Raw genomic sequence first — 16,241 nt, 5'->3', positions numbered from 1 at the left:
AGTTTTACTTCAGGGATCAAATTCTGACGAATGGCGGAAACCGTACTCATGCAGCCCTTTTAAAACTCACCCATCCATTCGTACCCCAATATCAATTAAAATGCAATTTTTCTACTTTGGGACGGTCTGGCAAGCCTTTGGTTACCGATATCGACTGCCCGACCGAGAAATATCGTTTCGTGACTATTTTTCCAATGAAATGAGACTGGTTTCATCAGTAGATCTTTCCGGTTAAAATTTCGAATTTTTTTTTTAAAAATTTTAAATTTGAAAGGTGACCAGAATGTCAATTGATTCAGACGCCAGACCCAGCCATTTTCATTTCAGGAATTAAATTCTAAAGAATGACCGAAACCAAGTTCACACAGCGTTTCAATTACTCACGCATGCATTGGTACCTCATTACATATAAATTACAATGCAATTTTCCAACTTTAGGTCAGTCTGGCAAGCCATTCGTCACCGGTATCGACTGCCAGACCACGCGATATCGATTCGTGACAATTTTTCCGATAAAATAAGACTAGTTTCATCTATAGATCTTCCCGGTTAAAATTTCGGAAATTTTTTTTCAAATTTAAATTGGTCTGGCGGCCATTTTGTCACCGTCTTCGACTGCCAGACCACTTCATTTTTACTTTAGGGATTAAATTTTGACGAAAGGCCGAAACCGTACTCATGCACCCCTTTCAAAACCCACCCATCCATTAGTACCCCGTTAGCAATTAAAATGCAATTTTTACTGCTATAGAACGGTCTGGCAAGCCTTTAGTCACCGATATCGACTGCCAGACCAAGCAATATCGATTTGTGACAATTTTTCTGATAAAATAAGACTAGTTTCATCTATAGATCTTTCCGGTTAAATTTCGGACATTTTTTCAAATTTTAAATTGGTCTGGCGGCCATTTTGACACCGATTTCGACTGCCAGACCGATTCATTTGCGTTATGGACATAAAATTCTACATGATGGTGAAATTTCATGCATAGATCTCTCCAGTTAAATTTAGGTAAATTTTTTTGAAATTTGAAGTCATATGGCCATTGAACATCACTGATATGACCTGCCAGACCGACCGATCTTCAATCATCAATAAAAAAGACATCGAAAAAAAATGGTGGCATTTTTAGATCTTTCCCGTAGAAATTCTTTCGGCGAGCTCTCGGTCCATCGAATGTGTGGCGAGAAGCCAAGAGGTAATTCCGGCGCCATATTGGATTGCCGCTAAAGCGCGGGCAAACGCAGTATTTTAAAATTTCGAACTTCAAAAGTCGTTTTCGGAGGGAAAAACGACTTGAAAAAACCTGAAAAAATAACTGCGTGATCAGGAGACAATGTAGTTTCTGAAAATGCAAGAATTAGAAACAGGTTAACAAGCTCGTTGATACCGTTAATAAAAAACAATATGTTCATTGAATGGAATTTAGATTGGATTTCCTGTGCTTGGAAAGGCTAAAAACTAATACAAATTCTATCAAAAATCACCAAAAAACCTTGGTTTCATAAATTCTATTGGAATAGGTCATCAATCAAGGACATAATAAGAATGAGAATCAGCCATGGATTATTCCCTTCCCACCTAAATCGAATAAACCTGAAAGATACAGATACGTGCGAGTGTGGTATACTGAGTGACCTAAACCATATCCTCTTCCAATGTGGAAAACTTAAAGCTCAGAACAAATTATCCAAGACTTAATAAACCTAAGATATTTCCCTCCCTACAACATCGCCTCTTTACTTGTTAAACCCTCCCAATCTAAGTATAAAATTATCAATAATTTCTCAACTACCAATAACCTATCCTTATGACTTAATCATCACCCTCCACTCCTCACCCACTGGTCTTTCCTACAACCTCTGAAATCCCTACCTAAATATTCTGTCCTGATTGTTCCCTTGGTTTTTGTTTTCCAGGGCTCAGTCAAGTGGGCTATAGAAAGTCGCTATGTCGAGCCTCTTAGCGGGAAGTTGGTGATGGACTGTATGGGCACTTTATTCATTTATCCCTTTTCCTAACTCCCTAATATACCCTTAGCATAAATACAAAAACAAAAAAACTTCCCTACTTCTCCTATTCTCATTTCTTTTTGTAACCACACTTATCTATAGATGGCTGTAGATCCCGAATCTATCAATAAAGGAATAGAAGACAAAAAACTCACACGCAAAAAAAAAAAAAATTCTATCATCCGCTTAGCCATTGCTTCAACGCTTGTTATTTTTAGCGCGACTATAGAAAAATGGAGTTGATTTCGACGGATGATTATTTTATGAAAATCTGAGTTCAATTTCAGATTCAGTGCATTATAATAGTAGGGCGAGAATGTAATAGATGTAATAAAACTCAAATGGAGAGCTGTAATGATTTTTGATCAGTGAAAAGTAAATTAGAACCGTGGTGCACAGAGCCACAAATCTTCGTTTATCTCTGTAAACTGCACAAAAACCTCAATATATCTTTACCGATTATGAAACTACATAAAATGCTGTGTCACCTAGTACAAGTCTAATCCCGGTTTACATGCCCCTTACATACCGGTACATGCCACTCCTCTAAAGTTCAGAAACACTGATTTTTCAGAGCAGGGTTAAAAAAAAAAAAAGAAATTATGAGAAAAAATGATCCAGAAATAAAATGAACCATTTGCCACAATTCCGAAGGTTACTGCCATGGTAGAAAATTATCAATAGCATGACCTATTGCATAAAAATCGCCAGTGCTGAGCATGTATGTTGTATCTACCATCAAAGCTCTACGAGTCTGAATAATATTCTAAAAAATGCCACAAATACACATTCACAAATTAACCCTCGGCATAAAATGCCCCTGAAACGACAACAAAATAATGGAGGGTCAACTGTATCAATGCAGTAGAACTAAAGAGGAATATGAAGGAATAGAATCTTACTTGGTACAGACTCGTTGTTAAATTTCATTTCGATGTGGTGGACAACAGCTTCATGAGGGACGAAAGAAGCTAGAAATTTCTGGCTTCCTAGATTTCTTACAAAACTTGTAACGTGCCCACCATTCACAAGAATTTCTAGATTACCAGAGCCAGCTCCAGACCCGTCGACTATAAAGAAAGGAATAAATGCTAAAGTCTCATACAATAAATGATAAAAAGGATTAAAATAAGATGGGGCATAATGTCAGCTGCAGTGGTGTGGTGGTTCAGCAGTTCACTGCCAACACTGAGGTCCCCAAATCAATCCCTGGAGGTGACTGATATTTGAGGACACACAAATATCAGTCATTGTGACCATGGATGACTATGTCACTCAAATACTCAGACCCTTCGAGGTGATCCGTCTGCACTGTTCGACTGGGTTGTGAAAAAATCGGGGATCACTCGTAATGTGCGCAACTGCCAGAGCTACTTGGCAGAGGAGATTGAAACAACACAATCCAACTCGATGGAGGCATGGCCGTGTTTCGAATACCCGAGCTCTGCAGCGTCTGCTAGTCTTTGATAAGACCTACCGTTCGCTGCAGACGGCTGCTGAGCTTGCGGAAATATAGAATGTTGAATACAGAATGTAGAATAGTTCGAAGTTAAGGAGCACGATCCAACTTCGGGGTGCACGACGGCAAAGACCGTGGGCCAGCAAGGAGTAACTTCTTCACACACACATAACTCATCTTCAAGATGGTGAGGAGGGTTGGGTGTTCCGTTTTCAGGCAACCATCTCAAAACCTTGCTCCCCGGGCTTTTTCTCATTCCTTTTGGTCCCCAAAAGGTAATTCTGAAGTTTCAGCACCATAGTTGAAGTACACACTTTCCCCCAAAGCGATGACAATTTCGGGAGCAATTACAATGGTTCTAATGGGGAGAAAATAGGCCGATTCGGGGAACTACGTTTTTCGGCTGTAAAATGCGCCGAAATGATTTCAGACCTGACCGTCTCTTGGTATGTCATCCAGAGGCCTATTTTGAACGAGAAAATTCCACTTTTGACCCAGAGATGGGGGTAGGGTGGGTCACGGCGCAGTTAGTTTTGAGGCGCTGCGCGCAGCAAGATAATCGCTTTTGACAGTTTTTCATCAACCTCAAAACAGGTCCTCCGAAGCTAAGGAGGTTGATATATCTCACAAATGTAATAAAATAATGTACAAGAAGTGTTTTCATCTTTTCAGAACCATTTTCGACCATTTACACTGCTGCCAAAATCTCTCAAGTGCAGAACATGATATACACTAATTTCCTTCCAGGTTCGAGTAAATTTGGCAACAGTGTAAATGGTCGAAAATGGTTCTGAAAAGATGAAAACACTTCTTGTACATTATTTTATTACATTTGTGAGATATATCAACCTCCTTAGCTTCGGAGGACCTGTTTTGAGGTTGATGAAAAACTGTCAAAAGCGATTATCTTGCTGCGCGCAGCGCCTCAAAACTAACTGCGCCGTGACCCACCCTACCCCCATCTCTGGGTCAAAAGTGGAATTTTCTCGTTCAAAATAGGCCTCTGGATGACATACCAAGAGACGGTCAGGTCTGAAATCATTTCGCCGCATTTTACAGCCGATAAACGTAGTTCCCCGAATCGGCCTATTTTCTCCCCATTAGAACCATTGTAATTGCTCCCGAAATTGTCATCGCTTTGGGGGAAAGTGTGTACTTCAACTATGGTGCTGAAACTTCAGAATTACTTTTTGGGGACCAAAAGAAATGAGAAAAAGCCCGGGGAGCAAGGTTTTGAGATGGTCGCCGGAAAACTGAATACCCTAGAAGAGGGTGCTTTTTTCGAAGCTCTCGACTAGAAAAATAAGAATTTTTGTTTACACGAATTTTATCGTGGTGAGAGAGAGTAAGTCCCCCTTAACCCCCCAAAGCTGCTCAGAATTATGACTTTTCAACGAATTTTCCCATTTTTTTCGAAAAGGCTTAATTTTAGAGCAAAACTCCAAATAACCAATCTGAAAGTTCGTGAAATTTCGTCACCGAAAATTTGTGAGTGACTTGGGCCATGACCCGCAGCAATCCCAAGATGAGGTGGCTTAAAGTGTCAAAATACCTCAAATTCCTGCGCAAATTACCGTTTCGCCGCGATTTCTCGCCAATAACGCGGACCAGGTTGGTAATGTCGCAAAATTGTCTATCCCTATAATGATAGAGCATACCTTTTTCATTCGAAGGACAGTCTCACCCCTTGTGGGGGAGGGTCAACCAGTATTCAACTTTCAAAAATCGTCGAAATCGGCCGTTTCCTTGAAGTAGCGCAAAAATGGGCGGCAAAATGAAAACAAGTAGGTAGCGTTCGTTCCGAGAGTGCATCTACAGGGTGTTCGAAAAGTCCCCTCCCCCCCCCCTCTAACTTTTGACCTAATTGAGGTAGAGATTTGAAACTTGGAGGGTGTTCCTAGATAAAAGGGAGCTACTTTTTGACCCCCCCCCCAAAATTTTTGGGGGCCCCATTTTGGGGGGGTTACGGACCCTAACTTTTAATTTTCAAATGGGAAGACCCCCTTTGTGATACCTCGTTCGAAAGAGCATAAAAAAAGAAAATTTTTCGCGCAAACCGGAAGTCATTATCTCAAACCGTTTCAAAATGGCGGCCGGTCAAAGTTCCAAATGGCCGAAAATTGGCACCTCTGCTATTTGCACATGGATTTGCTTGAAACTCGGTATTTAGGGGTATTTTGGCACGATAAAAACGAATTTAACGTTAGATTTTCAAAAAACCCTAGTTTTTCAAAATGGCGACCGGTTTAGGCTCAAAAAGGCCGAAAATTTGACAAACTCGATTTTTTTGCCAATGGATTCACCTGAAATTCAGTATTGGGGGGTATTTTGACCCGAGAATAACGAATTCAACGTTAGATTTTTAAACAAACCCTAATTTTTCAAAATGGCCGCCGATTAAATTTCAAAATGGTCAACAATGGGTAACCTCGACTTTTTGCCGATAGATTCACCTGAAACTCGGTGGAGTAACGTTGAATTCGTTTGTCTCCCACCTAGATACCCTCAAACACCGAGTTTCAGGCGAATCTATCGGCAAAAAGTCGAGGTGGCCAATTGTTGACCATTTTGTACTTTAATCGGCGGCCATTTTGAAAAATTAGGTTTTTTTTAAAAATCTAACGTTGAATTCGTTATTCTCGGGTCAAAATACCCCCCGATACCGAATTTCAGGTGAATCCATTGGCAAAAAAATCGAGTTTGTCAAATTTTCGGCCTTTTTGAGCCTAAACCGGTCGCCATTTTGAAAAATTAGGGTTTTTTGAAAATCTAACGTTAAATTCGTTTTTTTCGTGCCAAAATACCCCAAAATACCGAGTTTCAAGCAAATCCATGTGCAAATAGCAGAGGTGCCAATTTCCGGCCATTTGGAACTTTGACCGGCCGCCATTTTGAAACGGTTTGAGATAATGACTTCCGGTTTGCGCGAAAAATTTTCTTTTTTTATGCTCTTTTGAACGAGGTATCACAAAGGGGGTCTTCCCATTTGAAAATTAAAAGTTAGGGTCCGTAACCCCCCCAAAATGGGGCCCCCAAAAATTTTGGGGGGGGGGGGTCAAAAAGTAGCTCCCTTTTATCTAGGAACACCCTCCAAGTTTCAAATCTCTACCTCAATTAGGTCAAAAGTTAGAGGGGGGGGAGGGGACTTTTCGAACACCCTGTATGTGACCTTCCGAGGGAGGTGGTACGGGAGAGGGGGCTAAATCCTCCCCTCCCTTGGCCTTCCCCTAATCACGATTAAAGTTAAATAAACGCAAAAAATCCTCTTCATAAGGCAACTTTCAGGACTTGTCATTGACACGCTCGCAATAATATAATTTAACGAGGGGAAGGGGGGCTAAATTGCCGATGGTGTCCTCCCTCCCCAAAAATGTCTGTTTCACTTTCGCTTTGTAAAAGGTCATTGGGAGGTTTTGGCATCATTTCTCAAGCGATCCTGTCAAACTCGAATGCTCTGGTATTGAGCAATTTCCACCTGTGCTCCTCTGGTAGTGGTATTTCCGGTGAAGTTATGTGACCATTGGTCAAAATTTAGCACTGGTGATTTGCCGCTTTTATGGAGGGGTATGGCGTTAAACGCCTTGAACTTCTACAAGGCAGTGGCAAACTCAAATCCGTGCTACTGAGGCTTCATGTTGTCATCGCTGCATATATTCTTGAGATAAGCTGGAACCGTAGCAGTCGATTATTAGTAATCAGATTTTTTTAAAGAAAAGTACACACAACCAACAAATTCCTCTAGAAAAGCGATCATTCAGTAGATTGACCAAGAAACTTGAAACTTGGAACAAACTATTGATTTTTCTGAAGTTATGACAATACTTACTTTTTCAATTTAAGAGGAAACTGTTTGTGTTACAACCTAAAAACGTATGTAAATTAAGTAAATCATGGCACGTATCAAGTCCTAACTTACTTGCAACAGAGTTGACATTAATCACTCTTTGATAGATGCCTCTCTTTGTATTGAAAAGCACGTTTTTATTAATGTTATGGGCGTATTGAAGAAGGATCATAAATACACCTGTGTCTCGCAAATGAACTCTGATTGACGAATAGTTCAAGATCTATACATATAGGCCAGCCATTGCACAGATTTCCCCACTCGGGGGTCACCCTTGTCCATTGGATCGAGATGTCGTATTACTGCTGTGAAAACCAGAAATGTCGGAAACAATGCTTTTCTCATAGGAGCATTACTAATTTTTATTAATGAATCATTTTAATTTCTTACTTTTAAATCCTTTGAAACTTTCTGAGTGTCAAAAGGAACGTTTAGACATTAGTGTTTAGGGTTTCCATTTTGCTGAATTTGTGTTTTATTTTCATTTTTACAATTTACTCTTCATCAGCCATTTTTACACACCCAATCTAGACCACAAAATGGCTCGTAGAGCGCTAACTTCAAAATTCGTTTAAAAATATAAAAACGTAAATGCGGCCAAGTCTAAACCCTGAAGACTAATGTCTAAACGTTCTTTTCGACTCTCAAAAAGCTTCAAACAGTTTAAATGTAAGTAATTTAAATGATTCATCAATAAAATTTAGCCTTCTCCTCAAAAAGAAGCATTGATTCCCAGCTTTCTGGTTTTCCCGCCAGCAATACTGACGTCATGCGCAGAAGTTTTTCATTTTCGTTCTGGGAATGACTGACCTATATGAAGAGATCTTGGAATAGTTATCAAGATAGTTCGACTCGGAAAAATGCAAAACTATCCCAGTGTTTGCTTAAAATTGGTTTGATTTTGATGGAGCTTGCAAAGTGAAGTCATCTTTCACGCCATCAGCAGAAGTAAACAAGGTACCATCCTCCTCCCTGCCACCTTCCGAGAGAGGTCACATGGATGCACTCTCAGAACAATTGCTACATGTTTTCATTTTGCTGCCCACTTTGATGCATAACGCTACTCCAAGGAAGCAGCCGATCTCGAGGGTTTTCGTAGCGTAGGTACTGCTGGGACCCCTATCCCCCTCCCCCAACGAGCGGTTAGAACGCCCCTCAAATGAAAAATGTATGCTCTGTCATTAAAGGGACAGACGACTTTACGATATTACCGACCTTCACATTACCGAGAGCTGCGACGAAACGGTCATTTGCGTGGGAATTTGAGATATTTTGACATTTTAAGCCCCCCATTTTGGGATTTGCCGCGGGTCATGGCCAAAACCGCTAGAGTGTTGTCTGTAAAAAAATTTTATGAGCTTTCAATTTGGTTATTTGGAGTTTTGCTCTAAAATCAAGCCTTTTCGAGAAAAATGGAAAAATTAACAGATAAGAAGGAATTCTGAGTAATTTTGGGGGGTTTGAGGGAGATATGTACAGGTACACAGATGCATTTTGCACGGCTTTTTCACAAATGAATAGGGAAAGATAATACAGCTGGACCAGGGAATTATTGAATTAGATCTATTACATCACTGATGCATTTGAAAGTATTAATTTCATCTACAGCGCATGAAAAATTTCGAACCATAAACTACAATAAAATTGAAAGTAAAATGTATCACAATGCATGACAAGTATGAGAGAAAGAAAGAATGTAAAAATAATTGATGAAAGATGGAAAAACAAAAATAAACAAATCGATTACGAATAAACGAGATTGAAGGCTACGTAGGGATTGGCTAATATTAAAGAGGAAACAGGGATATATAAACTAGGAGGCTTACCTACCAATCCAAGCCAGAACAAGAAAATAGAAAAACAGAGATTGGCGGTACAGAGTCTTGCTATGGAGAGTCAAAAAGAGGGAAGTTGAGAAAATGAGAATCGTTATGGCGGACGTTTATGAGTATCGCTAACATTCACTCCATCTTTGGGGGTCGATATCTTGCAAATGGGGCGTCGGATGGGGAAACACTTGAAATCAGTCTCTAAGAAGGATGTAAAGACCCCGTGTTTCAATTTTCAGCCAAATCGAAGGGGGTCTAGTACCGGGCCTGATTGAGTTGTCGTGGAAAGAAAGGAAAAATCACGGAAGGTTCCAAGGCATGACTTTTAATAGTTTTCCCCTTGACTTATGAGGCGTGGTAGCAGCCTGATTGTTGAAATTTTTTGTTTGTCGGGACGACATAGATGACACAGGTTAATAGGCGGAGCGTGATTGGTCGGCTACGTCTAATCGCTGCTTTGTGGTACCTTTGTCAGGTGGAATGGACGACATACTGTTGGAGACTAAAGAGGTACCGTTAGCTTGTCGCGAGTTCAACCCGACATAGGCACGACACAGCAGCAATAAGACATAGCCGACCAGTCATGCTCCGCCTCTTAACCTACGTCATCTATGTAGTCCCGACATACAAAAAATTCCAACAATCAGGCTGCAGGAGGTCTACAGTGCCTTAAACCAAGATGTGTGGTTTTGGGGATTCGCCGTTGCTATGCAATTATTCAAGGAAAGGAGACTTTGCCTGTGGGAAACTTACTTTCGAATTCGACAGGTTGACCCACGAATCCATCTGGCATTTTTCCAACTTTGATAGCATGGGTATTATAAGCGTAAGATTTGAATGGTGATCCAGGAATCCTTTCACCTCTTATCTTCACATCGATCAAGTGTTCACCTATTTCATTGGCGGTAAAATATGCGTATGCCTGCTGTGAACTTTTCGATAGTTTAACTGGTAAAGTCATTCTGGAAGGAGTTGTTATGGTAACATTTACAGCATCAAGAGGAGCATCTGTGTAGATGATGAACGAAGAAAGTTTGTGAACTGGAACCAGATCAAGGGCTTGGCCTGACACTTTCAGCTCTGGAATAAAATTTTAACAATGAGAAAATTAAAGCAATGGAGACTTTGCATGTGTGAGGAATTTGCAATTTGACAACTGATTCTTACGTAAAATTTCGCAAAAAAACACGATGGTCCACTGGTTTTCTCTGAAATCAAATCCCAAGCTCAAAAAAAGCTCTCAAGTTGAGGCCAAAATGGAGTGAATATCCCACCCTACCCTGAGAGTCCACCTCTACATCAAGACAAACTCTCCATGCAAAGATAGGGAGCAAATACATTGACAGGAATGCCACTTTATTTGGGGACTCTAAAACTGAAAACATGGCAACTCTGCTAATGTATTTGTTCATCCCTATCTTTGCATGGAGAGTTTGGCTTGATATAGAGGTGGACTCTCAGGATAGCGTGGGATATTCCCTCCATTTTGGCCTTAACTTTGGAGCTTTTTTCCAGCTTGGGAGTTGATTTTAGAGAAACCCAGTAGCGTCATCGTGTTTCTCGCGAACTTTTACATAAGAATCAACAGTCAAATTGCAAATTCCTCACACATGCAACATCTCCATTGGTAGGAAAAAAAATTATAAAAATATAACTGGAGTCTTCATTTTGTGGATGTGCTACATAGGACCAAACAAATCGCAAAGTATATCTGCAGAAAGCTTTCCTGCCTTCCTTTGGGAATCAGAGAAACTTAGCTACTTCAATACCATGCCTGAGAATTCTTGTGTTGCAAGAAGCAATGCCATGAACTACGCCCCAGAATTCCAGTTTTTCGCTATCCGCTTGAAGTTCTTGCTCCAGCTTCCACAGGCGTCAATCACGCGGAAAACCATGAATTGCTAATTTAACAATTAAATAATTAAAAAATATGTATGACATGTTTCAAATGTACATTTTAGAATACTGCCGTGCTACGCAAAAACCGAAGACATTGAATAGAGTAGACCGTGCACTCCCTATCTCCGCCGTGTCAGCTGAGCGAGGCCACTTCGGCGGGACTCCGTAATGGGCGGGCGGGGTGGGAGCTCGCGACTGAGCCCCACGCAGCATGAGCCGGCGTTGCGCGTACTTGGAAAAATTAGTTGAGCGCTCGGATTTTCGCGAATTACTCGTTTCCACTTCATTTTTCGGCAAAATTTACAAGGACCACATGTTAATGGCATGAAATTTACTATTACTCTGAACAATTTTCGTTTCTCTACAGTCATTACTGACTGGAAAAAACGCTTCATAATTGAAAATATGAGGAAAGTGACCTGCGTATCAGACGGATGTTCTTATAATGCGTGCAGCTTGTAAAGATGACGGCGTGGATAAGAAGTAATTTTGTAAAAGGTACAAAAAGGATTTAAAATGAGGTCAATCATATAAATCAAGGGTAAAAACGAGGAATAATGTTATGGATATTGTACATAAAAAGGCATACAAAAGTTACGAGAGAGTTACTTAAAGCTATTGTCTATCTTGATCTAAGAGACAGATTTGATGAAAAGCTGAAAAAGAGGGGCAACGATTTCGGCAGTTTCAAAGTACCAAGATTTAAGATTATTCCACTGAAAAAGATAATGTTCAAGCCTTATTATCAAACTAATTTGCAAGTCGCAACTTAATGTTATTTAATCTGCTCAAAAATTTCAAAATCAATACTTCAGTCACTTGTTTATGACTGGCGATCGTGGATACTGTTTATTTTCAAAAAGTATGGGTAAGTAATTGCTCTTAATTCCTTTGCATTTTTAGGCAGCTCTGTGATTAAGTCGCTGAGCTCGAAAAGGGCACCTCTTTTTAACGATGTTCCAGAATCTAGGTCGCTCATATTTATTTAGATAAGTAGTTTCTAATGGTAAATTTCAAGGATTTTTTTCACAGAAAATTGCAGAATCATGAAAAATAACTCAGTAGAAATTTCAACGAAATCCATGAATTTCCTTCACTGATGAAATATCAGTAGAGATTTTGAACCACCGCAACCAAGAAGTGCCATTCTTGCACCCAGTGCCTCAATTTTTCTGCACATTGCAGTGCAGTGGATTCTATGAAATGAGTTTTTATCATGTTCTTACTTTCCTCTATAAAATTGAAAAAAACACAGCACTTATGCTATGTTTTCAACAAAATGCTGAGGGCATTTACTTAATATTACATTTATCACAAATAAATATCACAAACTGGAACAACACAATTTTGAAATTGAAGACACTAAGTTGACTACAATTTTCAATGAAGAACTGTTATTTCTGGCTCATTTTAGGAAGAACAAAATGTACCATTAGTTCATGATCCGTTGTTGTGTCGTGTATTAGTTTCCTGTGTAGATAGGTAATAAAACAAATGAACCAAAAATAGTAGTTCCTTAAGGCTAAATGTAGTCAAAGTTTAAAAATTATCATCGGGACATAATCATTCTTGTCTCTCGCCTGGTTCATCAAGAATTTGCTCATGTAAGGATACCATAAATTGAGAGTTGTGTGGTGTTTAATCATGAAAACTAAAACACATCTTCACACAGAAACATTTGATTATAATTAAAGAACACATCAGCCAAAAATATTCGCACCAATCAATTAATAATTAAAGATTTCGGAGCCGAACGGTGCCAACCTCGTTTAAGCGCATTGTTCGTTTACCGAGAGCTGGGGACGGCTGGGGCTCACTCACCTCACCGGTGCCGTTTCGGTGTCCCGCACTCATCGGTCGGTGCGGCATGCGAATGGAAGAGAAGTGGCCACCGCTCCATTTCACAGTGCACGGTCTACTCTATTCAATGTCTTTGGCAAAAACGCCGTAAATCCATCAAGATGTTCCCTTGTTTTTTGGAAATTAACACTTTCTAAAATAAAAGCTGTTTTACCCATGCACCTCAAATTTTCAGGTCAAGTTCTCGATAGTATTTGCAAAAGAATCCTGTAGAAACACTGTCCCAAGGTACACAAGTTTTTCTGCTATGATACATTATTTCCAAAAAATGTAAAATGGCGTTTACGGCGTTTTTGCGTTGCACGGCAGAATAGTAAAGCTAACTTAACCCTGGGAGTAGTTAAATTAGCATTTTTTTATTGTAAAATCTAAATTGAAACATGTCGGGCACTTTTTTTAACTACAAAATTGTTAAAACAGCAATATCATTTTTTCCGTGTGGGTCAAGTATGTAGTATATGTATGCTATTTATTATTGAGAACACTGACTATAATTATAGCATGTTAACCACAGAGTCTGCTTCAGCCGCGGCTTTCAATATTCCTAGTCTGGCAACGGAAAGGATAAAGAATTGACGTTTCCCGATTTTCAGGTGCAATAGCGTTTGTTTGTGAGTTTGTTTGTTTGTTTGTTAGTGTTTGTTAATGATCAAAATTATAGCACCTTGAGAGGCGAAAAGTTTTAAGTCATTCCTCGTAAACTCAACCAGATCCGGTGGCCAGTCCTCTCGGATTTGACTGAAAAATATATACGGAGTCTTTACAACATTCCAAGAGACCAATCAAAAGAATTTTCCCCTCCGCCTCTCCGTTCGCGAGATATTCACCCGCAAAAATGAGGTGAATTTTAACGTTACTCAAAAAAGCTACTTTTATGTTCTCGACTTCTCCTTCTTTGACTCTTTATGCTGACTCTCAATACAGATACGTTCCAAAAAATCAATTTAAAACTAAATCAAGTTAATTAATCAAGTTAAATCAATTTATACGTAGATTCTGAATATGTCATTGAAATTGAGTGGAACATAATTTAAAGGGCTGTAACTAGGGGTTTTAAGAAATAATCCACGCTTGGGCCATTCACTGTTTCAACTGAACTTTCCATAATACAATACCTCAGGTTTTTGATACTCTTCTTTCCTTGTGTTCGAGTTTTTCAGCCAAAAATTTTAGCTTGAGCGTACGCACGGTTTTTGAGAAATAGGGGGGGAGGGGGGCAAAGTTGCCAAATCGCCATCATTCTGGACAGCATTTTTACAGCAAAAAGGCGGGAAAAATGGACGAAAAAGTTACATCCTTGATAGGTTTTGGCTGTAAATGTTCTTAATGGGCCCCTTTGCATATGTATAACTGCGTTCAGTTTCAACGATTTCGGCTGCTTAGTGGTCCAAAATGGGAGGAAATCGTTAACAAATCAGAATTCTTTGTTAAACTTTTTAAAAATGGAAGTGAATCTGTTGGTCTCCTGCAGAGCTCATGACTAACAATGTTCTTAATGATCCTCAATGCATGACATTGTGTTCAGCTTTACAAATTTTCATGGCACAGTGGTCCAAAATGGGGGAATGAGTGGGAACATCAAGATCCTATGTCATGCTTTTTGAAAATAAGTAAAACTGTTGGTCCCCTGCAGATTTCGGATCCTGGATAAATTCATGTATTTAATTTCTTTTAAAGTGATTATTGTATGTCAGACCATAATGTTCACAGAACTTTGTTATAGATTAGATTATGTAGCATTATTTGCCTCTACATTGCATTAAAAATAATGGGTAAGCTCCTTTACCACATCATGTCACTAATCTTTGAAGAAGTTTTTTGTTCATTTTATCTCATTTTTCTTACTTTTTTATCTTTTCTTTTCTGTTTTTTTACTCTTTTCTGTTTTCCTAAATTTTTCTTGTTTTCCTTCTTTTCGATTTTTATTATTTTTTTTGTTAGGTATCTTTATTTGTGAATTTTTCTTTTGTATTTTGTTTTTTTATTCTTTTCTTGGATTTTTCAATCTTTGGTAATTTTTGTTCTCAATGATTCCTTAATTTTTTTCAATTTCTAAAAATCTGCATATTTGATTGAAATGAAGCTACAAAATGTAATCTACAGAGTGTGTCACAAAAAAGGAGCCACCTGGAATATCTGATAAACAGGTTGGAATTTCGAAAAACGGTAAAAAACGTGTTCGTTTATATTGTGGGGACACCTTTTGACGTATTTTAAATTTTCCCAAACCGCGGGAGAGGCGCGGGGCGGGGGGTGCCCCTCCCGTAAATCGAAATTTTCAAATGGCACCCCCATATTTTTATTTCAGAGATTGATTGTACGCAAAAAACAAGCCACACTGTCCAAACCGGATGTAAACTGGATAATTTTTCAGCAATAGGCAGAGGTTGAAACATTTTTCTAATGCTCTTGTCAATAAATCCCCACGCCGAATGTGATTGCCGTATCAAAACAAACTCTCCGCCAAAAAAAACTCTTAAACAGTGCCCTTTCAATAAAAAAAATAAAAAAATCTGCCGTACTCGAAAACTGGAGTACGGGGAGCCCTTTCCTTCCACATTAAGATGCGTTTTACCGAACATTTCTGAGGGGCGCTCATTGGGCGGGAGTAGTAAGTTTTGGACACGAATCAGTATTCTTCTTCCTGAAGCATAAGAAAGTAAACCCATGGAGAAACAGTTAAATAGAAAAAAAAATGGATAACCTTTTTTCAGGTGGATTTCAATGATTTGAGCCGGACCATGATGTTTTTACGAACGTTTAAAATCAGTTGTTACTCATCAGAACATTTATTTTCAAGAAAGGAGAAGTTTCAACTTTCCGTGTATTCGTCTTTTGTCATTCAAAATTAACTCTAGAAAATTGCCATGCACCGAGGCAAAATAGTGTTCTTAAAAATATCAAGGTCCGGCTCAGATCATTGAAACCCACCTGAAAAAAGGTAATCTATTTATTTCTCTATTTGTCTGTTTCACCATGGATTTGGTCTCTTATGCTTCAGAAAGAAAAATACTGATTCGTGTCCAAAACTTACTACTCCCTCCCGATGAGCGCCTCTCGGAAGTGTTCGGTAAAACGCATCTTAATGTGGAAGAAAAGGGCTCCGCATACTCCAGTTTTCGAGTACAGCAGATTTTTTTATTTTTTTTGTTGAAAGGGCACTGTTTAAGAGTTTTTTTTTAAGAGTTTGGTTTGATACGGCAATCACATTCGGCGTGGGGATTTATTGAAAAGAGCATTAGAAAAATGTTTCAACCTCTGCCTATTGCTGAAAAATTGTCCAGTTTACATCCGGTTTGGACAGTGTGGCTTGTTTTTGGCGTAGAATCAATCTCTG

At 39.2% G+C, this 16,241-nt stretch overlaps 2 protein-coding genes across 5 annotated transcripts in view; both read right to left on the bottom strand.

Annotated features, from left to right (window-relative positions):
- The window catches only part of jbug (filamin-type immunoglobulin domains fbug), a 272,164-nt gene that overhangs the window by 172,727 nt on the left and 83,196 nt on the right, over positions 1–16,241 (bottom strand). For 3 of the 4 annotated variants that reach the window (XM_072300607.1, XM_072300594.1, XM_072300601.1), the window contains 2 exons: positions 9,899–10,225; positions 2,916–3,083 (listed from right to left, as the gene is read on the bottom strand). In XM_072300607.1, coding sequence (XP_072156708.1) covers positions 2,916–3,083; positions 9,899–10,225 — 495 coding nt within the window. The remainder of the gene's footprint in view (positions 1–2,915; positions 3,084–9,898; positions 10,226–16,241) is intronic. The other variant, XM_072300598.1, reaches the window with a different exon arrangement.
- LOC109042783 (GTP-binding protein Di-Ras2) overlaps positions 1–16,241 on the bottom strand; it is a 504,879-nt gene that overhangs the window by 440,081 nt on the left and 48,557 nt on the right. The gene's annotated exons all lie outside the window — the stretch shown is intronic.

Source organism: Bemisia tabaci, chromosome 1, assembly GCF_918797505.1.
Source record: "Bemisia tabaci chromosome 1, PGI_BMITA_v3".
In the NCBI taxonomy this organism is placed as follows: domain Eukaryota; kingdom Metazoa; phylum Arthropoda; class Insecta; order Hemiptera; family Aleyrodidae; genus Bemisia; species Bemisia tabaci.
This window is presented reverse-complemented; position numbering and strand designations above follow the sequence as displayed.